Source organism: Epinephelus lanceolatus, chromosome 13, assembly GCF_041903045.1.
Source record: "Epinephelus lanceolatus isolate andai-2023 chromosome 13, ASM4190304v1, whole genome shotgun sequence".
In the NCBI taxonomy this organism is placed as follows: Eukaryota; Metazoa; Chordata; class Actinopteri; order Perciformes; family Serranidae; genus Epinephelus; species Epinephelus lanceolatus.
In genome coordinates, this window is record NC_135746.1 from 15,331,138 (window position 1) to 15,359,115 (window position 27,978).

The 27,978-nt window shown below is 41.4% G+C and overlaps 1 protein-coding gene across 5 annotated transcripts; it reads left to right on the forward strand.

Annotated features, from left to right (window-relative positions):
• Window positions 1–472: 472 nt before the first annotated feature.
• ylpm1 (YLP motif containing 1) lies at window positions 473–27,962 on the forward strand. Of its 5 annotated transcripts, none has more exons than XM_033648508.2 (23): window positions 490–1,375; window positions 3,051–3,275; window positions 4,898–4,936; window positions 5,518–5,706; window positions 5,958–6,472; window positions 6,601–9,408; window positions 9,722–9,845; window positions 10,990–11,131; window positions 11,228–11,317; window positions 11,420–11,597; window positions 11,707–11,730; window positions 11,838–12,028; window positions 16,811–16,965; window positions 17,060–17,122; window positions 17,265–17,384; window positions 17,502–17,678; window positions 17,766–17,849; window positions 17,955–18,038; window positions 18,353–18,427; window positions 24,847–24,898; window positions 26,600–26,721; window positions 26,949–27,135; window positions 27,640–27,962. In XM_033648508.2, the coding sequence occupies exons 1-22, from the start codon at window positions 815–817 to the stop codon at window positions 27,093–27,095; spliced, it is 6,165 nt and encodes a 2,054-aa protein (XP_033504399.2). In that variant the 5' UTR covers window positions 490–814; the 3' UTR covers window positions 27,096–27,135; window positions 27,640–27,962. The 5 variants fall into 5 exon arrangements, with proteins under 5 accessions (XP_033504402.2, XP_033504399.2, XP_033504400.2 ...); XM_033648509.2 differs by having other exon boundaries at window positions 16,814–16,965; XM_033648511.2 differs by lacking the exon at window positions 4,898–4,936 and having other exon boundaries at window positions 473–1,375.
• The last annotated feature ends 16 nt before the right edge of the window (window positions 27,963–27,978 follow it).

The following is a 27,978-nucleotide window of genomic DNA, read 5'->3' on the forward strand; positions in this document are numbered from 1 at the left end:
TACATAAGACTGTATAAACAGGCATGATCGATGTTTTGCAAAAAACATCAATGCAAAGTCATACTACTGCTACTACTAGACTGATAATAGTAATAATGTGTATATATATATATATATATATATATATATATATATATATATATATATATATATATATATATAACAGCAATGTATAATGGGAAGCATAGCCTAATCAGATACTATAGAAGAAAAACAAAACACAAACAATTAATTTATTTATTTTTAAAAGGTAATTTTGAATATACTTTTTGTTTCTTTTTTTTTTTTTTAGAAAGTTAATAAAATACGTAAATACTTGGGGAAAAATAAAGCATGGGTATTCTTATAGAAAAACGACATTGGTAAAAAGAACATTTTCACCATAACGGTTATTTTTATATTTCAGTATAAAATCATAACATTAAAAAAAAAAAGAACTTCTACCGGAAGTGGTCACCGGATAACTTGTGACGTATTTCCGTCATCATTGAGTGACTGCGTCGCATTGTAGCATCAGTAACTCAATGATATAACCGTTTCTAAACGTTTTTGTAACTTATTTTCACAACGATAGAGGTATTCATTTATTTCTCTAACGGACAACAGTGTCTCACTACAGAGTTGGTGTTCAGTCTCTTTGTTTAATGCGCTCTGTCCTGGTCGGGAAATGAAAATGTAACGTTGAGTAGGTTAATGCTAGCTGTTAGCTTTTAGCCTCTCAGGCCCGGCTGAATGTGAACACAAAGGCCGCGCGCACCGCCTCGCCGTTTCAGAGTCACGATAAGGATCAGGTTACTGATTCTGCTTTTTAACAATGTTTCCCTCCTGGGGAGGCTATGGGGCACCCCCGTCACAAAACTTTGGAGGGCCTGGGCCCCGGAAGCAACCTGGCGGCGGCCACGCAGGACCGACAACGGGTTTCGGCGGCTTCGATGCCCCCTCCTCCGGCGGCTCCATGTTCTCCAGCCTCCAAGAGCAACACCTCCAGCAGATGCAGCAGCTGCAGATGCTGCACCAGAAACAGCTCCAGTCTGTGTTACAGCACGGCAGCAATGATAATGCGTACGGTGGTGGACACCCGGGCGGATATTCAGGACCATCTTGGCATCCAGACGGCGGTGCTGGACCTCCGCCGTACTATATGCAGGACGAGACACCTGCTCAGCTGAACAGAGGTCCCCCTGCACCTCCGGCGGGACACCCACAGCCTCCTCCCCTCCCACCGCAACCGCAGCCCAGCGATCCTCAGCCGCTTCCTCCCCCTCCAGAACCCCCGACATCCAAACCACCGGAGAACAACAGTGCTCCCAAAGCCAAAGAGGTCATCAAGAAAGATCCACCCACAGTAGAGGAAGACAACTCCTTACCTTTGCAGGTAATGCCTTGTATCTTCATGTGTTGCCATGTTTTGGCAACGATCACTTTGCTCAACGGGAAATCAGAACTTCCACCAGCCACAGTGGCAGGTAGACAAAAAAGATAACTTCCAACCCTGGTGCACACAAATGTACAAGCATCATACCGTGCATTTCAAACGTGGAAGAGAATCAAAATATATTTAAAGTCGTGTAACTGATAAACAGACTTGAATTATCCATATCGGGATGTATTTAATCACATGCAAACTGAACCAGTATATCTAGCATAATGTTTTGGATTCAGAACCACCATAACTCATACACTGAGACTCAGTCACATGATCCACTTGCAATGCGAATTTGGGGTGTCTTGCTCATATCAGCAGGGAGTGGATCAGGGTATGAGGAGGGTGTGCTCTGGGTAGGCCAGCTGTTACATTTATTTAATATATAAATATTGATTGGACTTTAAAAAAAAAAGTTTTGTTCCTTCTGCATAGAGAATACCGGCAGATGATTTCAGAATCAAAGAGCAGATAATAAGGAGTAAAGCACGTGGATTGGATGAAAAAAATGGATATTTTTAACTCTACAACACAGATTTTGAGAGCTGTGCCATGATGGACAGTTAGTCAACAAACTAGACTATCCAGTCTGAAATCTGAGATGTTGTACTTGTACTATTGTATATGCAGAGCCTGAGGTTGTATTACTGAAAACAATGGAGAGAAGGAGTCTTTATTATGACTGTGTAATACGATTAAGCTCATTTTTTTCTGTTGAATTAAAACAATATTACTTAAAGAACACACAGATGGGACAAATTAAAGGAAAAACCTGAATAAAAGAGTGATGAAAAATATTGAATGCTGATGCTTTAGTGCAGCAGTGCTCACTGAATGGTTTGGAGAGAATGAAATTGACGGGATTTAAATGCTGCAGCCTTTACAGTCAGCAGATTTCAGTCCAGCTGAACACCTGTGGACGAATTTAGACCAACCTGTAAGGCGAAGCTCTCCATCACCATCTCTATAATAGAATCTGATGCTGTATGTGCTTTTGTAATGTCCAGTTATGGTAGTTTTTCTTTCTATCTGCCGTATTCAGGTCTCTCCTACAAAAGAGATCTTGATCTTAATGAGATTACCTGATTAAATAAAACTGTAATAGAGTTCCACAGACTTGGCAAGGAGCATTGCACCTGTCCTGGAGGCCTCTGGTTGCTCAACTGCATACAACAGAAGAAAATATTAATTTAACTCGGCAGTATAACCTGGTCTGGTTTATATTTAATGTGATCAATATGAAATTAGAGTAGAGCTTTATGATGTGCAATGCCAAGCATGTCAACACATATTAACACTGTAAATTTTATAGTTAAATCAATATTTGTACATTAAATAAATGTTGCCCGAATTGGTTAACTATATTTTTTATTTACATTTTCAGAAAAGTGAAATATGAGCAGGTGAAAGACTTAATTTCTGATGTTTTAAAGTATGCTCCAAAGATTTAGGGTTTAATTTAAAATAAATGTAAAGCTGCCATTTTTGTTTGTTTGTGTGATTTTTAGGCCATTGACATAAAATTTGAAATTGTAACCCTATTATGTCACATTGAGCAAGGAATGTGCAGGTAAAACAAGGAAAGCAAGATTCCTCAAACAGATGTCCCTGTTTTTGTTTCACACAGGAGCAACAGCAACTTTGGTACAAACAACATCTTCAAAATCTACAGAAGTTAAAACAAGAGAAGGCCAAACAGAATCAGAAAGACAATGATGGTCCTGTGCCACCACCCCTTCAAAGCCAAGCTGTGCCTCCTCTCCCTCCATCAGAACCGCCAAAAGGTGCACCTCCTCCACCCCCTCCGAAAGAGGAGCCCCCAGCACCACCTCCACCTCCTGAGGATACAAAGGTAAGCATTACTGTAATGTTACGGAGGTGTGAATGTAAGAATTCAAACTTGGCGTGTACTACTGCTGAATAATGCTAAAAAAGTTGTATATGGCCTTGTGTGGCTCCAGCAGGAGTCCCTCACTTGAGTCATCATAGGTTGGAGCTAAAGACTATAAGGTTGAAGACAAAAATCTGGGATGTGGAGTTAGAAAGAAGTGAGCTTACTAGACTTGTGTCACCCTTACCCCTCATCTCTGTTTGAGGCTAATTTTGCCCTACTACCAATGTCAACAACAACTGGTTGACACTGTCATGTGACATGTGAGGCTTCTTAGTTGTGGGCTAGGGGTGCATTGTATCTGTTAAACTGTTGTGACAAATATTATGAACTCACAACACTTAACACTAAAGCAACACCATAATATGCATTGATTAATATTCATAGTGACAACATTATCTTAAAACATTTTACGTTATCTAAAAGAGCCACTGCTTTTTTAATGACACTGTCTTTGTATGTATCGCAGTCTGCCATCCCTGGTGTTGCTATGTGTCTTACTCCCACGCTGCACTTTCAGACCTTTTCTTGAGTCCATCCATCGAGAGAGAGAGTATGGAATGAGGTTTTGACGCAATACAAAAACACTCCTCAATAGCGACGCCCTGTGTTATTTTATATATGAAGTACACTGCAGACTGACATCTCTCCTCAAGGCCTTTTTCGGTCGTGACAGTAAGAGAGTGACTGGTGACTCATAAACGGGTCCAACGTGGGTTGAATGTGTATGTGTCCTGGTCCACTTTATTTACTTCTGGTGTATGAGATTTCTGTCCTCACTGCACTGCAATTTTCTGAGTTATGATAATCGTGTACTGGGTCACATCTCTTGCTGCGTCCCAGTGCCGTCTCACTCCATCCTCCTGTCCTTGCAGTTCTTGTATGCGTACAAGTGAATTTACATACAGTAACTATTACTAACAGCAGAGCATTGTCAGGTGAAACGCTGGGTGTTTTTGCAGCTTCATCGTATTGGATTGTGATGTTTATTACCAATTCAGTAATATCTGCTGCCACACATTCAACACACAGCTCTGCTCGCCCACCAAAAGTAGCTCAAGTCTGTCTTCCTCTTTTACCACCTGCAGCACGACAGTATTGATAGGCTGTTACTCGTGATGGGTAACCAATCTGATAGAACTGTGGCAGCAGAGTAAGAGAACTGAGTGGTGAAAACAGGCAGAGAGAGGTGGTGAAATCTGAGCCAAAGTCCGCATTTTACAATTAATTTATTTTATCGGCTATCAGATAAAAGAACTAATGATTCTAATCATCTTAAAAATGCAGAATATTTGCCTGGCCGATAATCTGTTGATCCCTATGCCAGATTTGTACTTGAGCTTTGAACCATTCAGGTAAAAAATACTTCCATTTAAAACCCAGCATTTCGTTTTTTTGTGCAGTTCAGTACAGTAATTTGATCCATGTTTATGAGTTTGTTGCTTTTTGTTCAGTGCAGTAATGGCTGTGCTGTATTCAGCAGCCTTTTAAGAACACATCAAATCCAGTTTTATACTTGGTATACAAGAGATATAACATTATTACTGGATCTAAATATGTTTGTTGTTTGCATGGATTTACAGAGTGACAATGTAGGAAATTCACCTACGTATACGGACACCGTAAGTCCCACCAACCACTCACCCATCATCATATTCATAGATATTTAACCACATGTAATAACATGTGGTTATGTGAATGCTGCCATTTCATGAATGTGTGAAATTCATAGGACTTGAGCACATTTATTCATCGTTCTATAGTGTTAATGACTCCCACCCCATTGATGGTTATTGTCACACCTGCCTGGTAAAAGTAATGCCCTTGTATACATATTTTTACCCACCTCTTGTTTGTCTGTAGGACTGGGAATAATTTGAAATGTCTTCAGTATCATTGCAAAAAAAAAAAATAACACCTTGCTTTGCTGATTGTAATGTTTATCAAGATTTTTTTGTATAAAGTAAGTCAAATAATAGATGCACCAATTCAATTTCTTTTTGGTTCCAATCCACCTCAGATATCTGAATTTGGACATAAATGTTGCCATTTACATTAAATGACTGTGTAAAATGTTCTCAGTCGTGCCTTGCTACCATCTATGAAATGTCATCCCCTAAACTACCCTCAGTTATGTCACAAATATTCCCTGTGTGTAACAGAGATATGCTTTGCTTCAATCTTGTCTTATTTCTGTTTAAAGCCCGAGGTCCCACAAGACCCAGAGGAGGCTGCCCGCCTGCAGCAGTTGCAGGCTGCAGCAGCACAGTGGCAGAAGGTACAGCAGCAGAGAGCAGGCTTACAGTACCAGGCTCTTATGCAACAACACGAAAAGCTTCAGCAGATCCTGGAAAAGTACCAACAGCTGATTCAGCAACCTACAAACTTACAGGTGAGTGAATTGTAGTTTCTTTGACAGCTACTATCCAGCTAGTTACTTTTCCTGGTCTGAAAATGACCGGTAGCCTTTAGAAAATGACAGGTGAAAAGCAGGCAAAGTGTGTTTAGTTGAACCAAGAGACAAAACAACTCTGATCACTGAGGCTGGTAGCATCCTGGAGACCCAGGATGTCGTGTCTCAGCCATTTTATGTTCTGCATGTACATATATGATAACACTTAAACCAAATGTCCTTTGTTGCAGTCAATGTCTCCTGAAATGCAGCTGAGGCACTATGAAATGCAACAGCAGCAGTTCACCCCTTTATTCGGGGACTGGGATCGCTCCTTCGCCCTGTGGTACGAGCAGTTCCAGACCTATCCCCACAAAGACCAACTGCAGGACTATGAGCGCCAGTGGAAGCAGTGGCAGGAGCAGATGAACGCGACCAATGCCCACCTTCAAGAGAGGGTGGCCACCCTCACTGCCATGGTGCCATTCGCCTCAAGCCAGTATAGTAGCGGGATGATGGGACAGTTTGGCCAGTACCCTGGACAAGACATGCATATGCAGCAGCAGTCAGCAAGCCTGGGTGTACAGCATTCCCCAGTTGGTGTTGGTCCCAACGCTCAAGGTCCACGGTCTGCTGGCTTTGGGCCACATTCAGAACCACCTGCTGGTCCTCCTGTGAGAGGAGTGGGCCCTGCAGCCATGGGAGTCAGACCTCCAGTGCCCCCCACCATTCAGCCACCAAGCGTCAACAGCATCAGAGGTCCACGGTCAGTTGGGATTGTTTTGTATTACTGTGTTGTATCTCATGTTGACAGTGAATATGTATTGTTTTATATTGTTAGGTTATCACTAAAGAAGCTTTATTAATAATAATGTTGTCGTACAATTTCTGTAGTCCTGCTGGTCCCACCGGAAACAATGCTGGTTTTGATGGTCCTCCAAGATTTGACCAGCCACAGCAGCGCTTTGATGCTCCCCCAAGGTTTGACCAGCCACAGCAGCGCTTTGATGCTCCCCCAAGGTTTGACCAACCACAGAGCCGCTTTGAAGGTCCCCCAAGGTTTGATCAACCACAGCAGCGCTTTGATGGGCCCCCAAGGTTTGATCAACAACAGCAGCGCTTTGATGGGCCCCCGAAGTTCAACCAACCACAGCAGCGCTTTGATGGCCCCCCTCGATTTGACCAACCAAGGCACCGCTTTGATGGTCCCCCCAGGTTTGACCAACCACGGCAGCGCTTTGATGGTCCCCCCAGATTTGACCAACCTCGATTTGGGGGGCAGCCCAGGTTTGAACAGCCCCAAAGGCTCCCTGTCCCCCAGCCCCTAACTGAACGCCCACCTGTGCCTCAGCAAAAACAACAGCAAGGTCCCCAGCCTAAGGCACAACTTGCCCCTAAACCACCAGCCAGTATGGATTCTAAGACTCCTGGAAAGGCAGCGGGGCCGCCACAGTCTGAAAAAGAAAAAGTCAAATCAGAATCAGGTGGTAAGGCCAGTGCTGATGACTTGACAGATGACAACTTGCTTGGAGCTGAAGGCTTTTTTGTCCAAGATGACCCTATTCCTCAGACATTACAAACAAAACCTGAGGAATCAGATGACAAAAATGCTTCTATCAATACTGAAAAACCAAAACCTGGTACAGACAAGCCTCCTGTAACTGCTCCTTCTACTGTAGTATCAAAAAATACTGCTCCACAAAATTCCCACAAACCAGAGGGACCATTAACAAACAACAAACCCCAATTGCTTCCAAAGCCCCCTGGAATCCAACAGGACCCACAAGATTCTGTCCATATGCAGTCAAGGCCAGATCCTACAAGGCCTCCTCCTGGAAGGGGACGAGGCCAGCCCCCAGTGCCTGTCCAAATGCCTGGACGAGGACGTGGGCAAAGGGGCTGTGAAGAGTTTAGGGGGCCGAATACTATGCCGAATACTATGCCACATGAGGAGGATATGGAAGAAATGTCTTATGACTACATGCCACCCGAGGAGAACTTGGAGATGCAGGAAGAGGAGGAGGACTATCACTGGCACGATCCTTCATACGAGGAGTGCGGTGATGAGGAATCGGAGGTGCCCCCTGAAGAAATGTGGACATCAGATGGACATCACTACTCGACAGAGGAAGAGTATTATGAAGAACCAATCGGAGGACCTCCTATGGGGAGAGTAGGGCCCCCAATGATGAGAGGAGGGCCCCATATGGGAAGGGGAGGCCCACCTATGGGCAGAGGTGGTCCTCCTATGGGTAGAGGCGGACCCCCTATGGGTAGAGGCGGACCCCCTATGGGTAGAGGCGGACCCCCTATGGGTAGAGGTGGGCCACCTATGGGTAGAGGAGGGCCACCAATGGGTAGAGGGGGTCCACCAATGGGTAGAGGGGGACCTCCAATGGGTAGAGGGGGACCTCCAATGGGAAGAGGGGGGCCCCCCATGGGTAGGGGAGGACCCCCAATGGGAAGAGGAGGACCACCCATGGGTAGAGGAGGACCACCTATGGGTAGAGGAGGACCACCTATGGGAAGAGGAGGACCACCTATGGGAAGAGGAGAGCCAGTGGAGATACACTGGGAAGAACCTGAGTCAGCAGAATACTCAGAGGAAGGGGATCCTTACTGGGGAGAAGGGAGACCTCCAATGAGAGGCATGAGACCCCCATTTCCACCCGGCAGGGGTCGTCCTCCACCTGGACATCCTGGTTTCATGCACCCAGGAAGAGGACGCCCTCCTCACCCAGCACATGGGCCAATGGATCACGAGTCATTAGGTCATGGAATGGAAATGGATGATACTGAAATGGATCCAGAAGGGTACCATGGACATGACCCTCATAGCCATCCGATGCATCCTGATGCAGGAAGAGGCAGGCGTCGTGTACCACCGCCTCACGAAATGATGGATCCTATGGAGGAGCCATTGTACGATGAAGGCATGGAGAGAGAATTAGAGTGGCAGCCGCCACATGGCAGAGGCCGTCCTCTGGCTCCACATGAGATGATGGATTCCGGAGGAATGAGGAGGAGACCTATGGGTCGAGGGATGGCAAGAGGCATGTGGCGGCCAGGTCCAACACATGAGGAATATGAAGAAAGACATAGTGAGGGTTTTGTAGCGGACTATGGTCATGGAGAAGAGGGGTATCGCTGGCGGCCACCAAGAGACTATCCTCCTGATGACTATCGGCATGAGGGCAAGTACTATGAGTCTGAATGGGACAGTGAGCGTCCTCCTCCTGAGAGGGACTATCCCCCTCGCATGCCGCCACCTGAGCCCTACAGAGATGGCCATTGGCCAGAGGAAAGAGAACGAGGTCGCCCATATCCTTATGATGAACATGACAGGGAAAGAGGGGAACTTAGAATTTGTGAGTATAGGGATGAGCCACCGTACCGACAAGAAGAACCACCATACCCACCACCAGCACCGCCTTCAGAATGGGATAGGCCTTCAAGAATTCCTCTACCACCAGAGAGAGGGTATTCTGCTGACTATGAGGATCGCAGAGCTCACTATGATGAGCGTAAAGAAGAGCCTCCTTTGGATATACGGACACCTTTACCTCCCGCTGTACCTGTCACAAATCCTCCAGAGAGCTCCGTTGATCCAACATCTCAAGGACCAAGTGGAAATGTACTTGCTCTGTCCCAGCGTCAGCATGAGATCATCTTGAAGGCTGCTCAAGAGTTGAAACTTATAAGGTAATTTGTAGACTTTTATCATTGATCAACACATTATGTGCTAGGTTTGCACAAAATACATTACAACTTGTCTAGTGAGATCTAGCCATACAGAGTGCAGTGTTATTATTTGCCTAGGTTTTGAAATATCCAACTCTGGGATTTCTGCCACCACATAAAAACAGTTGAGATGAAATTTTAACAAGCTTGGCTGCCCTGCCTTTGCACTCTGTAGTCATTGTTTTATTTTAGTTGCAGCTCTGCCATATTGCTTGTGTGTTATCTACTTTACTTTATGGTCTAATGGATTTGGGGGATTCTGGGGTGTCAACAGGGAATTGCAGGAGGGGAAGACACCTGGTGCTGAACCTCAGTCTGCACCACCTGACATCCTGTCTGAGCTTCCTGCTGGTCTTCTTGGTTTGGAGATCCCACCAGATGTCAGGAATGTTTTGAAGGTAAATTATTTAGCTTTGTTAGTCCCATTAGTAAGAGTGCATCACTGTAAGACAGGCAAGATCACTGGTTATGCATGTTGGTTCAAAACATGTCAGTAATGTGGTACTAAAGGACCAGCACGGCCACTAGAGGACGCTAGGCAGACTTTTTTCCATACATTTTTATAAATGTTTTTTTTTTAAATTATATTTTTTATTTTTGTTATTGTTATTTATATGAACATGGCTGGACGATATGGCCTATAAACAATATCATGATGTTTTTTAGGCTAAATCGCAATACACGATAAATATCTAGATATTTTAAAATCTCTCGTAAACTACTAAATTACTAAAAAAAACTACTGTTAAACTGAAGAAAAAATACTCTTACGATTAATAAAGTACTGATATAAAAAAGTTAAAGTTCTGTTGTAATTAAGTTTTTAAAAAGTACTATTCTCATAAAGTTAAAGAAAGTACAGTTAGAACAAAGTTAAATAAAATACTGTTATAAAGATAAATGAAGTTAAATGAAGTACAAATAAAATAAAGTTAAACAAAACACTGTTAAATAAGGCTCTGTTATAATAAAATTTAAGTGTGGCTGTAATGACATAAATCAAAGCAGAACCACTGGCACTTTTATTCTGAAGCACCCGGCTCATCTCGGGCTGGAAGTATTGATGTTTTTGTTGTGAACTTGGAGCTTTCCGTCAACAGTTAGCTGTTAGCAGAAAGTTCAACTATTACAGAGGAGCTGTTTAATGTGAAGATTTATTAACCGTGACTTGGAAACAAACTAACATTCCTCCAGTTCATATATCAATATTATTTGCAAGGCCCACTGGTGCTCCATGGTCGCAAAATACAAATAATTGGCCGTGGTCTGGAGCTCTGCAGATACAGAAACATGCACACAAACTATCGTCCAAGAGAATGTGATCTGGATGGGCAAGGGGAGTGTGTGTTTGACATATCATGTTTGTGCAGGTAGCTTAAAAAAATTACATGACAAGTCATACTGTGTGTCTGTGATGAGTGAGTCTGTGAGTATAATCTGTATATCACCCGCTTGTATAATTATATACTTTTTTATATTTTTTACTTTGCCATTTTGTATTTACCTGTCAGATTAGTATCATATTAAATCTGCCATCCATAGGGAATCGGTACTACTGCTCAGACAGCTGTAACTGAACCTGTGTCCTGGGATCCTAAACCTGCTGCAACAGATTATCAGCCATCTCTCTCTGTATCCACAACTCCACTGATTCCAAAGACTGTGGATTATGGGCATGGGCACGGTATGAGCAGCAAAGAAACACATTTGACCATCTTAATAGATAAACAACAGATGTAGTTTCAGGACTTTGTTGTGACATTAAACCTTAATGTTTCAGAGCCCGGAGCCACTGTTGAGCGAATCTCTTATGGTGAGAGAATTATATTGAGGCCTGACCCTGTGACATCAGACAGGGGCTATGAGAAAGGTGAGTCTCTGTCCCATTAATCTTTCCTGTGTCGAGTCAAACAGAGCTTGCTTTTGCAGATTTCCAACCATTGTTCATTAATGAACTGTTTCATTCTCCTAGAACCTCTCAGAGATCCTTATGGCAGAGACCCTTATTACGAAAGACGATCGGACCCCTATTTGGACCGCCGGGATTACAGCAGAGAGAGGGAATTATACAGAGAGAAGCCACCTGAATATGAAAGAGAAAGAGAAAGATATGAGAGGGAACGCTATCCCCCACGAGACAGAGATGACAGGTAACGTGTTCCTTTGGTGGCCCTGAAACCCTTTTTTTTCCAAACTGTGCGGAAGTGCGCTGTCTCCGTACATGTGTAATATTGTTTTCTGTTTGTCTTTTGATTCAAGCACACAGTCCATGGTTGAAGAAAGGTACAATATCACATTGTGTCACTACATTGTGATTAGTCATCAGTGTGTGCCAGTTTGAAACAAGAAATTCTGTTGGCATCACTTAACAACGCTCCTCCTCTGTTTAGATCTCCGCTGGTACCTTCTTCACGCTCAGGATACAGGGACCGAGAGCGGGAACTTCGGGAGAGGGACCGAAGTGGGAGTCGTGATCGTGACGAACATTATGGAAGGCCTGGCTATGACAGACCTCCATACGAGCGCAGCGGACTCGACCGCGGTGTGCCTGAGCGTTACGGCCATAGCTCCTCACCTTACAGTAGGTTCAGTCTCTACATCTGTTAACAGACGTGTACTCACGTTCTTCAGCTGTGTTTGGTGGGAATTTATTTCACACTTAAGCCCAGTTCAGACCAGAGATTCCCAACGAGATGAAACTGGCTTTGAAGAGAAAAGCTGCAGCGGTGTGAACTGGTCTCAGCTTTTATGCTGGCTGATGGAGTCACCTGTGACTCAGTTTTTCCAGTTGCCAGTGGCTGGTTTTAGAACGTAAGGCACGTCACCTATTTCAACAGCCAATCAGCTCGTAGCCAAACTTGCTGATCAAGTCAGGTAAACTGTCTGCAGATGGCGGGTTTGCTTGCTGTGGCATTTTCCCATAACAGCCCTTCATCTCTGCCAAGCCTGTCTAATATACATCCATGCAGCTGTTGACACGTATTTCGTCTTTGTTGGATGGTGGGTTGCTGCTGCTGCTCGCTGTATGTGCACATGTCAAACACACACACACATATTCATTGACTTATTAATCGATTGAGCTGGATGCTTACATTTTTGTGGCTTACATTTTTGTGAATCGGCCCATCTGAAACTCAGTTTGTGTTGTTTATGTAGTCATTGTTTCATCACTACTAGAAATGCAACTGTAGGAAGTATCTCACTATTCTCATACATATTCAAAGAGGCTACAAATTATATTCAGCTAAAAAATATACCCAATAGGCTGGAAATCAAAATGGAAGTACATACAGTACAGGCCAAAAGTTTGGACACACCTTCTCATTCAATGCGTTTTCTTTATTTTCATGACTATTTACATTGTAGATTCTCACTGAAGGCATCAAAACTATGAATGAACACATGTGGAGTTATGTACTTAACAAAAAAAGGTGAAATAACTGAAAACATGTTTTATATTCTAGTTTCTTCAAAATAGCCACCCTTTGCTCTGATTACTGCTTTGCACACTCTTGGCATTCTCTCCATGAGCTTCAAGAGGTAGTCACCTGAAATGGTTTTCCAACAGTCTTGAAGGAGTTCCCAGAGGTGTTTAGCACTTGTTGGCCCCTTTGCCTTCACTCTGCGGTCCAGCTCACCCCAAACCATCTCGATTGGGTTCAGGTCCGGTGACTGTGGAGGCCAGGTCATCTGCCGCAGCACTCGATCACTCTCCTTCTTGGTCAAATAGCCCTTACACAGCCTGGAGGTGTGTTTGGGGTCATTGTCCTGTTGAAAAATAAATTATCGTCCAACTAAACGCAAACCGGATGGGATGGCATGTCGCTGCAGGATGCTGTGGTAGCCATGCTGGTTCAGTGTGCCTTCAATTTTGAATAAATCCCCAACAGTGTCACCAGCAAAACACCCCCACACCATCACACCTCCTCCTCCATGCTTCACAGTGGGAACCAGGCATGTGGAATCCATCCGTTCACCTTTTCTGTGTCTCACAAAGACACGGCGGTTGGAACCAAAGATCTCAAATTTGGACTCATCAGACCAAAGCACAGATTTCCACTGGTCTAATGTCCATTCCTTGTGTTTCTTGGCCCAAACAAATCTCTTCTGCTTGTTGCCTCTCCTTAGCAGTGGTTTCCTAGCAGCTATTTGACCATGAAGGCCTGATTGGCGCAGTCTCCTCTTAACAGTTGTTCTAGAGATGGGTCTGCTGCTAGAACTCTGTGTGGCATTCATCTGGTCTCTGATCTGAGCTGCTGTTAACTTGCAATTTCTGAGGCTGGTGACTCGGATAAACTTATCCTCAGAAGCAGAGGTGACTCTTGGTCTTCCTTTCCTGGGTCAGTCCTCATGTGTGCCAGTTTCGTTGTAGCGCTTGATGGTTTTTGCGACTCCACTTGGGGACACATTTAAAGTTTTTGCAATTTTCCGGACTGACTGACCTTCATTTCTTAAAGTAATGATGGCCACTCATTTTTCTTTAGTTAGCTGATTGGTTCTTGCCATAATATGAATTTTAACAGTTGTCCAATAGGGCTGTCGGCTGTGTATTAACCTGACTTCTGCACAACACAACTGATGGTCCCAACCCCATTGATTGGCATTCTCTCGATAAGCTTCAAGAGGTAGTCACCTGAAATGGTTTCCACTTCACAGGTGTGCCTTATCAGGGTTAATTAGTGGAATTTCTTGCTTTATCAATGGGGTTGGGACCATCAGTTGTGTTGTGCAGAAGTCAGGTTAATACACAGCCGACAGCCCTATTGGACAACTGTTAAAATTCATATTATGGCAAGAACCAATCAGCTAACTAAAGAAAAATGAGTGGCCATCATTACTTTAAGAAATGAAGGTCAGTCAGTCCGGAAAATTGCAAAAACTTTAAATGTGTCCCCAAGTGGAGTCGCAAAAACCATCAAGCGCTACAACGAAACTGGCACACATGAGGACCGACCCAGGAAAGGAAGACCAAGAGTCACCTCTGCTTCTGAGGATAAGTTTATCCGAGTCACCAGCCTCAGAAATTGCAAGTTAACAGCAGCTCAGATCAGAGACCAGATGAATGCCACACAGAGTTCTAGCAGCAGACCCATCTCTAGAACAACTGTTAAGAGGAGACTGCGCCAATCAGGCCTTCATGGTCAAATAGCTGCTAGGAAACCACTGCTAAGGAGAGGCAACAAGCAGAAGAGATTTGTTTGGGCCAAGAAACACAAGGAATGGACATTAGACCAGTGGAAATCTGTGCTTTGGTCTGATGAGTCCAAATTTGAGATCTTTGGTTCCAACCGCCGTGTCTTTGTGAGACACAGAAAAGGTGAACGGATGGATTCCACATGCCTGGTTCCCACTGTGAAGCATGGAGGAGGAGGTGTGATGGTGTGGGGGTGTTTTGCTGGTGACACTGTTGGGGATTTATTCAAAATTGAAGGCACACTGAACCAGCATGGCTACCACAGCATCCTGCAGCGACATGCCATCCCATCCGGTTTGCGTTTAGTTGGACGATAATTTATTTTTCAACAGGACAATGACCCCAAACACACCTCCAGGCTGTGTAAGGGCTATTTGACCAAGAAGGAGAGTGATGGAGTGCTGCGGCAGATGACCTGGCCTCCACAGTCACCGGACCTGAACCCAATCGAGATGGTTTGGGGTGAGCTGGACCGCAGAGTGAAGGCAAAGGGGCCAACAAGTGCTAAACACCTCTGGGAACTCCTTCAAGACTGTTGGAAAACCATTTCAGGTGACTACCTCTTGAAGCTCATGGAGAGAATGCCAAGAGTGTGCAAAGCAGTAATCAGAGCAAAGGGTGGCTATTTTGAAGAAACTAGAATATAAAACATGTTTTCAGTTATTTCACCTTTTTTTGTTAAGTACATAACTCCACATGTGTTCATTCATAGTTTTGATGCCTTCAGTGAGAATCTACAATGTAAATAGTCATGAAAATAAAGAAAACGCATTGAATGAGAAGGTGTGTCCAAACTTTTGGCCTGTACTGTAGAATCGCTGCTATGGAGATGATACACTGTTTTGTCTAGTTGCACTAGTATAAACTGCAAGTTGTCGTAAGTTTAGACTTATCTTGTTGCAGATCTTTGGTCTGAACCATAGAAATAAAATGAGAAGGGAGGACATTGAGCTGTTTGTTGTGGTCATTTGACTAGTGCAAAAGTCAATGGCGAGTGGCGTCAGTGGGGCCATTAATTGTATCAGACTTACTAGTTTAAGAACTCCCTTTTGGCCCACTGTTATTTAGTTATTTTTTCAAATAATGCATTACTCGTTGAAATGTTATTTCCCTTTTTCTTTTGTTGCCTTTAATTGCCTGGTTGTTGAAACGTGATATACTGTAGCTGCCTTCAAAGAACGAGTGAGAGCCGCTGCTCAGTAAGAGGCAGAGAGAGACTGCAGGGATAAACAGCATGCTGATCGGCATTTTTTAACATCTAACTCAGTGAAGTTACTGACTAGATAACAGTTGGTGATTGGTGAAACAGTGGACTAATTAGCTAGGTGACTACGAACACTAAGTAAGCTGGTTTTGGTGACTTTTATTTTGTTTCTGTGGAGTTTGAATGAGGTATGTCTGGAGTTGGCCACTGCTTGTTTGATTTGAAAACGTATCTTGGCACAAGAAAAATGTACATACTAGAAAAGACCTCCGCCAAGTAAGTGATATTCCCTCCTCCTCTGCATCAGATTTTGCAGCCTGCATCACAATTAGGTTATTTGCATCACTATCATTATTGGTTAGGTTATATATGCCTTCACCATGGAGACACTGGTGTATTTATTTCGTTTTTATTTTGTACCAACACAGAATATATTGGGTTTTTTTTATATATTTTTCACTTTCTTTTTTCCAACACAGAACATTAATTTCAACTTTAGAATTACAACAGTATTTAGCAAGTAGAACAAGACGTGCTTTCCAGCCACCAGATGGCACTATTTTCACCGTCTTAATTGCTGCTGAGGCTGTCAGACCATAGATTTAATTTATTATTTTATCCACTTTGCTTCAACCGATCACCACCAAAATTTTATCATCTGTTTCTTGTCCCATTATCCACCTTTCCTGAAAATTTCATCAAAATCAGTTCATAACTTTTTGAGTTATTTTGCAGACAAACAAACAAACAAAACAAACGCGAGCGAAAACATAACCTCCTTGGCGGAGGTAATAAATGGCTCTTATGTTGATTTGAAGGGAATGTCCATTCTACTCTTATTCTGTTTCTATGGTCTGGACTGGGCTTTAAATCACAAATTTATTTCTCAGTTATTAAAAGTTTATCTATCGTGGGGAAATAGTGCCATTCAGAGAAATGCTTTAACTGCAATCAATATCACACAGTAGACAGGAGAAGTTACCAAGACGACAGAGGGCCTCCCCCTGCACCTGCCCTTCCGCCTCCACCTCAGCCGCCTCCACGAGTCGAGAAGAAACCAGAAATCAAGAATATTGACGATATCCTCAAACCACCTGGCAGATCATCTCGACCTGAAAGGGTACTAATAACTGCCGCAGTGTTTCCTGATGTGACAGTATCACACTGTAAGTTGTATTATACTGAATACTAATTTAAGTGATTTATTTTAACAGATTGTCATCATCATGAGAGGCCTTCCAGGAAGTGGAAAAAGCCATGTTGCAAAGCTCATACGGGTGAGTGGAGTCATACCAGCAAAATAAATACTCACAGACCTTCCCAAGAAGATGTTTTTTAACATGACAATTATCAATGCCTTTTAATAACAAAACAAACTGAATCATGAGAACTTTGCTTTTCAATCTTGTTGGCATTTAGGATAAGGAAGTTGATTGTGGCGGCGCACCTCCAAGAGTTCTTGTTTTGGACGACTATTTCATGACGGAGGTTGAGAAAACTGAGAAAGACCCAGACACGGGAAAAAGGGTCAAAACCAAGGTGAGTGTGACGTGCAACGATACCAAAGTGGTGCTAAAAAGTATGCAATTGGGAACCAAATTCAGCAGCAGTTAACAGTATAAACAATGTAATACAATAAAAAAATCTGTCTTGCAGGTTCTTGAGTACGAGTACGAGCCGGAGATGGAGGACACGTACCGGAGCAGCATGCTGAAAACGTTCAAGAAAACTCTGGATGACGGCTTTTTCCCCTTTATCATTTTGGACACTATTAATGACAGGGTTAAACATTTTGATCAGTTCTGGAGCGCAGCTAAAACAAAAGGTTTTGAGGTGAGTAGTGTTCACAAATGTGTCAGAATCGAAAGTGTTGTTCCAGTCTGCCCTGTGCTAAAGAGGTTTTGTTTTCCTTATTTCAAGGTGTACCTCGCTGAAATCACCGCAGACACACAGACTTGTGCGAAGAGAAACGTCCATGGGCGCACACAAAAGGATATAACGAGGGTCTGTAATACCAAATAACTGTCTCCGAAACATTTGTAATGAGAGAGATGTTCACTGACGATCCTACATACAGAATACATTTCTTATGGAGCATTTTATATGCAGATGGCCAACAACTGGGAGCCTTCGCCACGTCATATGGTGCGCTTGGACGTCCGGTCGCTGCTTCAGGATGCTGCTATAGAGGAGGTGAGGTCTTCAAAGCTTGTCGGTTCTTGTAGTTATAATTATAGTTGCCTGATTTCTGACAGAATTGGCACAGACTCAGTTTCCATCTTTAGTCTGACATTGTGTCCACTCTAACAGATTTCCATGGGGAGAGGGATTCAATTTTCCTTAAACAGTCACCAAGAAACCAACATATTCATGGGAACTTAACGTCATTTTCAGTCCATACTGATGTGTAACTGTGCTAACATACTTGCTTTGCTGGGGTTTAAAGAGTGAAGCACAGAGTGGGGCGATTCAAAGGTCTGGACACTAACATGTGCTTGTGTTATTAGGTTGAAATGGAGGACTTTAATCCCGATGATGAGCCCCAGGAGCAGAAGAGAGAGGAGGAAGAAGAGAGTGATATGGTAGGACACGGAAAGCTTAAATATATGGCCACATAGTTTCAGAATCATTTCCACTTATTTGTATTCCCATCTACCACATAAGGCTTGTCCAGTTATTCAATTTATTATGTAGTAAATATAAAGTTTTCGAGGAAGAGCAGAACAGAGAAAATACAAGGGAGCTAGACAAACACTGTACTGAATCATTTTAGAAATAAATTAATAGGTGCAGCAGTCCATTAACTAAAGGAGCAGTTGCAAGATTCCTGTTTAGTTTTTTCCTTTTTTTCCTCAGATTTCCTTGTTAGTGAAATTTGAAATAATTTTCTTCTTCACATCAATGTTGTTGTTTTTTTTTTTAAAACAAAGTTTAATTTTTGAAATTGATATTGTTGCTGTAGTACCACCACCAGGAACAGTGTTCCCAAACTTTGGCCTCCATTATTGTGAATGAGACTTAACCATTATACTAAGTTCAGATTTTCACTCATGGAAAGACAAAAACAAAAATACAAAAGACAGAAATTCAATGTCAACTAAAAAGTCATCATTGAAAAAACATGAAAACATGTCTTATCTGTTTTTTTCTGTCAGTCCTTTCTAAAATCCTGGGATTTTAAAAGAAATGAATGAATAATCGTAATTTATCTGCCAAATGAATTTTACAAAGATGACGTAAATATTTCCCTCTGAAAAGAAGGAAAATGTTTACAGAGATACTCTGATTTTTATACAATCCCAAAGCAAATAATATAGTTATCCAGTTCTGAACACATACAACTGTTCTGGTGAAATTTGAACAAACAAACAAACAAACAAAAAAAAAGTAAAAAAAAAAAATTGAATTACCTGTACTGGTGTTGATAACATCAGAGTGGTGGACTTTGTAATATCCACCACTCAATGCCAAGCACTCAATGCTTAGTTAAAGATTTTGGAAGTTTAAATGTTTCTTTTGGTACCGCTCTCAGGGGAAATTTCCCCATATGGAGTATACAAAGCTTGGGACTATACTTGCGGGGCAGGCAAAGTTTCATGAATTTCTGATCATGAAAAGTCATTTTCATGAGAAGGGAAAAAAAACAGTTGAAACAATAAGCCTGCATAATAATCAAACAGCTAACAACAAATCTGCCTTACCGTAAAGCAGCTATAATACATATTTTTCTAATAACAATGTCTCAAATAATGGAAAACTATGTAACAATGTGAAAGGGGTTACTCGCAGTAATAAACCACACCTATAGATCTCATTGGCTTCATGGAGTGTTATAGTGAGCAATTGTTTAGCTGTCAAGCTCACAACTTCACTGTAACACACTGCACACAACCTGCTCAGCAGCAAACATCAGGCGCAGCTGACGACTTGCTGGTGAACGTAGCGAAGCATTTAGCAGCTTAAGAGCCAGATACTTTATTTATGAGTTTGCACTAGTGTCTGGTAAGCTGTAAGGAGAGCATGACAACATGAAGGAGCTCAAATATCAGTAATGGTGGGAGGGGGGAAGATGTGCACACCACACGTTGTGTTTGTTTGCTAAAAAGTTCATGCACTTTTTGGGGTCATAAGACGAGACAAGGCAGTGTTACTGCCACCAAGTGGACCGGAGTGGCTACACTCTCATTCATGGGCTCTCTCAGTCTCATAATGTTCCACTTGGGAGCGGCTGCTTAATATCAAACCGGTTTAAAAAGTTTTTGCGCCAGTCCAACCAGACCATTAAGGTCCCATTAGTGCCATTAGGTGGCATCTGTTAGTATGGTACAGCTGTAGCACAATATTGACTGGTACATGAAAATGCCTTAGTAACATAGAAGATTGTTTTATCAGACCATTCTTGTTTGAAAATCACAAGCTCTGCACTGACTGTGCTGTTTCCATCTGTCATGTTTATTAAAATATGCCTTAATATTTCTAAACCACTTTGACTGTAGTTTGTTCAAACAAAATTTTATAAAAGTCCATTTTGAATTTTTAGACATTTTGTGGTACCTTCGTGGTTAGCACTTAGTGCTGAAGTGCAGAAAAAAATATTGTTTCTAGGGTGTATGAATTAAAATCGAGCTGCTTTGATTATTGTTACATTCAGCCAGTTGAGGCCTGCAGTTCCACACAGAGCATGCGTGTCGTCTCCCAACGTGTACTGTTGATCATGAAGCTGAAATCACCCTAACCTTAAACCGTACTGTCTGAACTGCAGGTCTAAAACTGCTGCATTGTGGCCCTGCACATTAATCACAATGGGTCAGACTTTTAAGTCTGCCTGGTGTGATTGCTGAAACCATTAGTTCTCACATCCAGATAGTTTAAATAATAATGGTAATTATAAAAATGCCCCTTAAGCCCTTGTGAGAGTTTTCTAGCACCTCTGGTGTCTGAATTCTCAATAATATCAGAGCAGTAGACGCCGATTCTTTATTTAAAACAAACCACTCTTATTATTGAAACAAATGACATTTGACATATGACACTTTCCAACCGCCTCATTTAGATTTTATAAAGAGTTTTGATTTCTTCATTTGTTGTAATTTTTTCCTGACATCTTGAAAAATCAAGAAACATTTACAACAAATTAAAGTTACAGACATCACACTGATTTGAGAAGTCCTCAAATATCACAATATGTGTCTCTGTATCTGTACTGAAGTTTTTATTAAGCTCTCCTGAAACCAGTTTTGTGTCCCACAGTGGACCACAATTATACAGAATGTGTAAATACAAAGTCAGTGTTCTTTGTTTGCAGAAATACTATATTTACATTCATGCTACAAGTCAGCAAAATCAAATCCTTTAACGACTGTCTCTTTTCAGTCACAAGAAATTAAAGGTTACAACTTAGAGCTTTGCTTAAATCTCTAGAACAGCTACATCAAGGAGCATCAAACACTTTATCTAATAAGGCTGTTGCTGGTCCTCAGTGTGGTGAATGTTTTGCGTCCCCAGGACAAACCAACACTATGGAGTCAACTTTTACGAAACAAAAAGTCTCAATTAATCTTCCTTATAGCATAGTACACTACTTTATTCAAGCCACTATATGTTGGCTTTTGGCTAATTTACTCTGAGCTAAGTATGATACTTTAAAGAGACCAATGATGCTCAAATTGCTTTTATTCTAATTTCTATAACATAAAAAACAAAATTATACTTGGAGTCCGTGTATCAGTACATCAGTATTGCCGCTGAAAATAGCAATTAATTTTACCACACCTGGCATCAAAGTTGGATGTAGTCAGATATTGTTTATTGCAGTTGCGACCACATCCAGCAGTGATGTCATGTTAGTCAGAAGCGCACTGTGAGGTGCTAAACTGCACAGAGTGTGGACAGAGCATGCAGCAGCTGCTGCTTGGCAGTACAAGCTGGAACTCCAGTCTGTATGTAGTTTTGTTTTTTGTTAAAGGTTCTGTATGTGATATTCAGAGCATTAATATAGCAGCAAACAACTATTAAATGTGTTAGGATGTTTAGTGGACTGATGGTTTCCTGAGTGGAGAATGAAATCACAAATCAGAGCCTCTGTTTTCTCTGTTACGGTCCGACAGTCCGACCGTGCGTGCGTGTTTTTGCATGTGAGTTCCTGTGTGTATCCCAGTGGCTAGCTAGTAGCTGCCACTCTGCAGTGACCTCATACAGTGGTTACCGCTGATAAACCCGTCCTGACCCACTGTGGCCAAATGTCGTCATCGCAGATGCGTAACACCCTCCAGTACCCCACATTTCAACAATGTAAGCTCTGTCAGCACTGTTGTCATTGTTAGCGCTGTTCATGCTGTAAGCACCGTTAGCTGCTAGCCACAGTGCTCAGACACCTCCATGTTGAGAGCTGTGTGCAGACAATCCTGGCTCAGACTCTGAATCACAGATGTGCTCTGAATGTCACATACAGCTACTTTAAATCTGATTATTTTTCAGTAAAGTCTGTAGAGAGGCTGTTTGTCTTGTGTGTAATATTTTTATAAATAATCTGAACAGACCTTTGAGTCTGTTGTCCTTTAAAGCAACAGGATGCCTCCTTTTTTTTAACTTTAATCAACATTCTTCAGTTTGTACAATAAACAGGAATCCAGTGTGCCTTAACTCAGATTAAATCTGAGCAGATGCTGCAGGAAGACGAACTACCAGCAACACATCACTATCCTATATGTTTTCTTTTTGTCATACTCATAACAAATTGAGCAGTACTGATATATTCATCTTAATTTTACACACTTTAAAAAATAGTCAAAAAAATGCTTGTTTTTTTACAGTATGCACCTAACGCATACTGAATAAAAAATCAACTTCTTCAAAGCTCCTACACACGCAGTGTCCACCCACACAGGTATTTTCACTTCATGCACCTGATTAGACTTCCTGTCAGGACTGAATGGGTGTGTACAGACTGTGCTTGATTGTCTTTCTGTGACAGCAAAGCGCCGCCCATCTTTAACCTGAGCAGAGGTCTAATCTGAAAAATTGAAAACACCCGTGTTAAAGTTTTTAAATTTTTGCACAAAAATTAAAAGGGGTAAAAACATATATGTTTTGACCGGTGTAAATTACATTCTACAAATAAAAGAGAACCAAAGCAAATAATTAAATAATCAGCACAACAGCAAATTCATGTCAAAAATAAATAAATAAATAAATAGATGAAAACATTTTTGAATACATATCTAATGTGGAATTTAACAAATTACCTCATAATCTAGTCTGTGAAAAGACTTTTATATCCAGTGTTCCTTTTCTTGAAGAGACAGGGGAGATTTATCTTGATATAGTAAGAAATAAAAAGATGTTAGAAAGTCTTGTCATCACCCATAGGGATGGAGATTGATAAGATTTTCTTGATACCAATTTCATTATGGCTTTTGCTTATCAGTCTGATTCTTTATCGATTACCTCATTGATTCTTGATCAATTTTCTCTGTTATTACGTCTGAGTCTGACCACAGTGTAGATAAAATGAGAGAATTTTTGTACAGCATTCATTTTAATTTAGATTTTCTTGGTCAGAGAAATCTGCTCGGCCTGCCTACTTGGAGTTAATGTTTTTGTAACAAGACATTTACCCTCAGTGATGGATGTGCTGCTCAGTTGAGAAGCAGTGGCACTTGTGTGTAGAATGTCAAATACATGACATTCCAAGAATTTAAGCCCAGTTTGATATAATTGTTTTACAGCATACAACAGCCAGAAAAACATGGCAGCATCATTAAAAGGAATTGGAGGCAAACAATTCCGATGGATCAGAAAATTCAGAACTGGTTCTCAAACAGAACCGGTTCTTAATTCCCATCCCTATACACCTAAAAGGCTTTACAAAGAAAAAGAAGTTGATAGGAAAAACAGCGACTTGGAAGGGACAAAAGTCCCTCGAATTCTTAAAGTCAAAGAGAGATAAACTGACCTAAATGTGTTGTTGTTTGACTGATGAAACCATCAAACATGATGTTAATTATAACATTTTGACAGAGATGGGCCATGGAGGCAACTATTATCAGCTTTACTCATTTTATTTCATCACTCGTTGCAGAGGCTGTTTTGTCTGTCATATATTATATGGGGCAAAGGTTTTGCCTGGGTTTATTGTCTTTGATAAAATAATTAACTTTTTTTTTTTCTTAAATTAACATCATCTCAGCTGCAGTAAAAAGAGGTCGCTCTTTGAGTGATGTACCAGACATTCATATGCTGGTCATGATGTTTCAAAATTGGAGCTTGCAGCTATCCAGAATAACTTCATCCAAGGGAAACAAACCTTCGAGGTGTAATTGCACTCATTTTAAATATATATTTTAAGTTCCACAAAGTCCTTACTGAGGAACTGGGTAGTGCTGGCAGTGGACTGTTAGCAGTTTGCTGTTAACTAGCCAGTCAGATAGCATCAGTGTCATTTGACAGCTGAGGATTCGGAGGGATGCTGTTGGAAAAGCGAGTGTGCTTTTTGGACCATCAACATATTTATGATTTGTTAACAAAGCTGATATTCATGTTTGAGCAGCAGAGCTGCAGACTCAGTCAGAGGGGCATCTTTCTTTGTAATGTAAAATGTGTAGATCATTAGCTCACACATGCAGACTACATAATAGGAGATTGAAGTGCTCTTTTTGCTGTTTTATCCTCTGACAGAAGATGGAGGTTTGCCAAGTAGCAACAGAGTTTGTGTTCTCCAAAGCAGAGCACAGCTGATCTCCATTCTTACTTTTCTTTTACATGTAGCCACAAACACAGTTCAGTCTGAACACATTAGTTTCTCTCAACTTGCAGGAGCAGTATATTTGCATGCCACTGTTACATTATGTGTCTTAACTAGTTAAGTCCTCATCCGTCAGTCGCCTGTGTTGTCTTTTGATAAACCAGTCTGCTCTCTTTTCAGCCTCCCCTTGCTGTCTCTCTCCCTCTCCCTGTATCACCCAAATGTTTAACCACTGCAGTGTTTCTTTATATAATATAGGGCTACATTCCAAAAAGCAAATGGGAGATGGACACGTCTGAGGCAAAACTTGGTAGGTACTCCTTTCTGTTATTCTTATTCTTATTATTATTCTGTTATATTCATTTTGTTCATGATGTTTATGGTGCCTTGTAGTTTTATACCTGTGTGTGTATCCGTGCACTAAAGTGGGATTTATACTTCTGCGTAGAGCCTACGCTGTAGCCTGCAGTGCACCCCAGGAATGTCTACACGGCGCATACCTTCTGTCTATTTTTGTAAACTGAAACCTTTTCCCTCAGTGGAAACGAAGCTTCCGTTTACTTTAATTTCACAGATAAGAAACAATAAATTGTGATGAGTAGAGGAAAAGTCCGCTAGCCGCTAGGCTAATTTACACAATGTAAAATGCCATAGGCTTGTGCTAATAACGTTAGCTTGTTGTATTTGTGGGGAAAATGTGTCCAGCAAAAAAAAGTGTTTTGTCTGTGAACGCTGCGAGTTATAGTGAAGCTGATTTGTGTTTGAAACTTTGAAACTGTTACTATTAAGTCATGTTTAATGTGTGTTTTAGAGGTGTAACTGCAGAGTCACAGACACACCACCGCACAAGTATAAATGCTCACAATGGCGTAGGCTCTGCATAGAGCTGACGCACAAGTATAAATCCAGCTTAAGGGTTGGCAATATACTTAATGTATCACAGCTTGTTCCACTTGGGATAGATAAAATGACCATATTGCAGCCATCAAGTGTAAATTACAAATTACATTTAAAATAAATGTAAATGTCACGTCATTTTTTTTTAAGCCACAGCATTAGACTTGCTTCAGCATTTCAGTTTTCTCACTCTCTCCTGTGGCTCTCTCCCTCACACATAAAGAAAGACTCACACAATACAACACATACACTCCTCCACCCATTCGTAATTTGACTCTGCTCTATATTTAAAGTTTACATTTTTGGATAGGATGCAGTGATGGGCTATCTATGAATATCTGCACAGTTCCATGTAGCCAAAATGATAGATCTGCACAGCAGCAGATAACATTCAGAGTTTTCAGGCATTTCTCGATCTAAGGTCATAAGAGTGATGTTTGGAAGGATTTTGACAAAATAAATGAATGTGCAGAGCAATCTATATAACATTTAACATGCCAATCATATCTCTACAGTCTGCAGTGCAAAAAGGAAGGTTAACCCTCAGCCATGCATGTATTTTTTGCTTGGATGTTCATTTTGGACCTTTTTTTGCGAGTACTGTATAATAATTTAATGTGAGTGCTCTATTTGAGTGTGAAATACTTAAAATGCCCATCCCTACTTGAGAAGAGAGAAAGTATCCTCTTCGTCGTTTTCTTGACTTCTTACCATTATCTGCCTGGTGCTCTCTGACAGTAACACAGACATGCCATTGGAATTTCAAGAATAAAGGCAAATCTTAAATCTTGACGATATGAATAAGTGTTTTCACTTCGTACATCAATCCAGATCAATGGATTATTACACCTCTAGAAAACGTGAATGTGGTCATACTTTCTATGAATCCCACACCAGGCAATCGAGGGAGGAAAGTGACCAAGAGAACCGCCTCTAGAGTTTATTGTGATTAAACTTGTCAGATGTTATTGTATGTGACTGTATGAGAAGCAGGACGTTGCTAAAACTGATAATGCTGATTGACTGTCTGTCTTTTCATGGACAAATTAATGTTGGGATGACAAGGTTTGAGTTTTCATGGGACTGACAGAATAGTGATCTTCCATTTATACAGACAAGTTGGACGGTCTGGGGAGCGGTGGGAAGAGGAAGCGTGAAGACATGGCAGACCTGGAGGACTACCTTCAGCTACCAGACGACTATGCCACACGTTTGTCCCAACCAGGAAAGAAAAGGGTAAATCGCTATGCTGTGCTACAGAACTGTTGCTTTGCTCGTCTTAAATGTATTTGTTTGTCAACGAAAATACAGAATGCTCAAAATCCAGGTACTCCAGGGCTATTTTTCAGTTTGGAAACTCACCAAGTTGTATAACCTTACTTAATGAAGCTGATTTGTCTTGATGATGATGCTCTGTCATCCTCTTCCTGGTCATAACAAAGTACCCTGGTTGTTCTGTCAAGGTTCGATGGGCTGATCTTGAAGAGCAGAAGGAAGCGGATCGAAAGCGTGCTATCGGCTTTGTGGTGGGTCAAACAGACTGGGAGAGAATAACGGATGAGAGCGGACAGCTGGCACAAAGAGCTCTCAACCGTACCAAGTATTTCTAAGAAGATAATCGTATCTCCCCCTTTTCCCCTTCATGGAAAGGTGTGTATGTTTCTCTTCTCTATGATGTCATTAGGATTACTGTAGTTACTGCTGGCTTTTAAAAGTTAGTCATCAAATCAATGTTTTGAAATAAAAATGGTGATTTGTGTCACATTTACAACATTTAAATTTATAGTAATTACAGTTTTCATGACTTGATGTTTGGGACCTTTTCTAATTGCATGTCCATTGAAAATGTACTTTATGGATCAACAGTTTCACCAAGCCGCTTCTTAAAAAGGCTTGTCTAACATTCTCTGAGCTTATATGCAGGAAATAGTGAATAAAATGCTTTGAGTAATTCAAAAGTGACTTTGCTAAGTTTGATTGCAAGCCTATATTTTTTAAAAAATACCTGTAATATCTTCTACAATGATGCAAATACAGTATACATGGGAGTGTCTGAATGCACAAATTTATTGGGAAAGAGTTTTCTTAGATAACTTGATCACAAACTAATCTGTCTTTGGCCAGTGAATCAATGATTTCTTTTTCTTTCCGCAGGTTTCCACAATGTGAAAACACTGAAGCTTACCTGTGGTGAAACAAGAGTCTCATCGAGGTCACGATATCACCGATAGTATCAATTTTTTTAGTTGTTTCATTGATGAGGATACAGTATAGGTTTTTTTCTTATTATTTTTAACCGGGCCCTACGGTTACTCACCGATCAATTTGTAGTTTATAACTCTGTGCTTCTTCTGGTCATGCATTCTGTATTAAGTCATGTTTCTTGCTGTTTTTTACTCTTCATGCTTCCTGTACTGTTTACCTGTAGCACTGTTTCACGGCCCAGGCATACTTGAAAACAATAAAAGTTTCACAAATTTATGGTGACCTGGG

Bases quoted from the DNA above. Each gene is read 5' to 3' on its own strand.
- ylpm1 (XM_033648508.2), top strand. From the start codon at position 815: ATGTTTCCCTCCTGGGGAGGCTATGGGGCACCCCCGTCACAAAACTTT. The intron at 12,029-16,810 runs GTAGGTTCAGTC...AATATCACACAG, and splicing joins CCATAGCTCCTCACCTTACA to TAGACAGGAGAAGTTACCAA. The intron at 16,966-17,059 runs GTACTAATAACT...TTATTTTAACAG, and splicing joins GATCATCTCGACCTGAAAGG to ATTGTCATCATCATGAGAGG.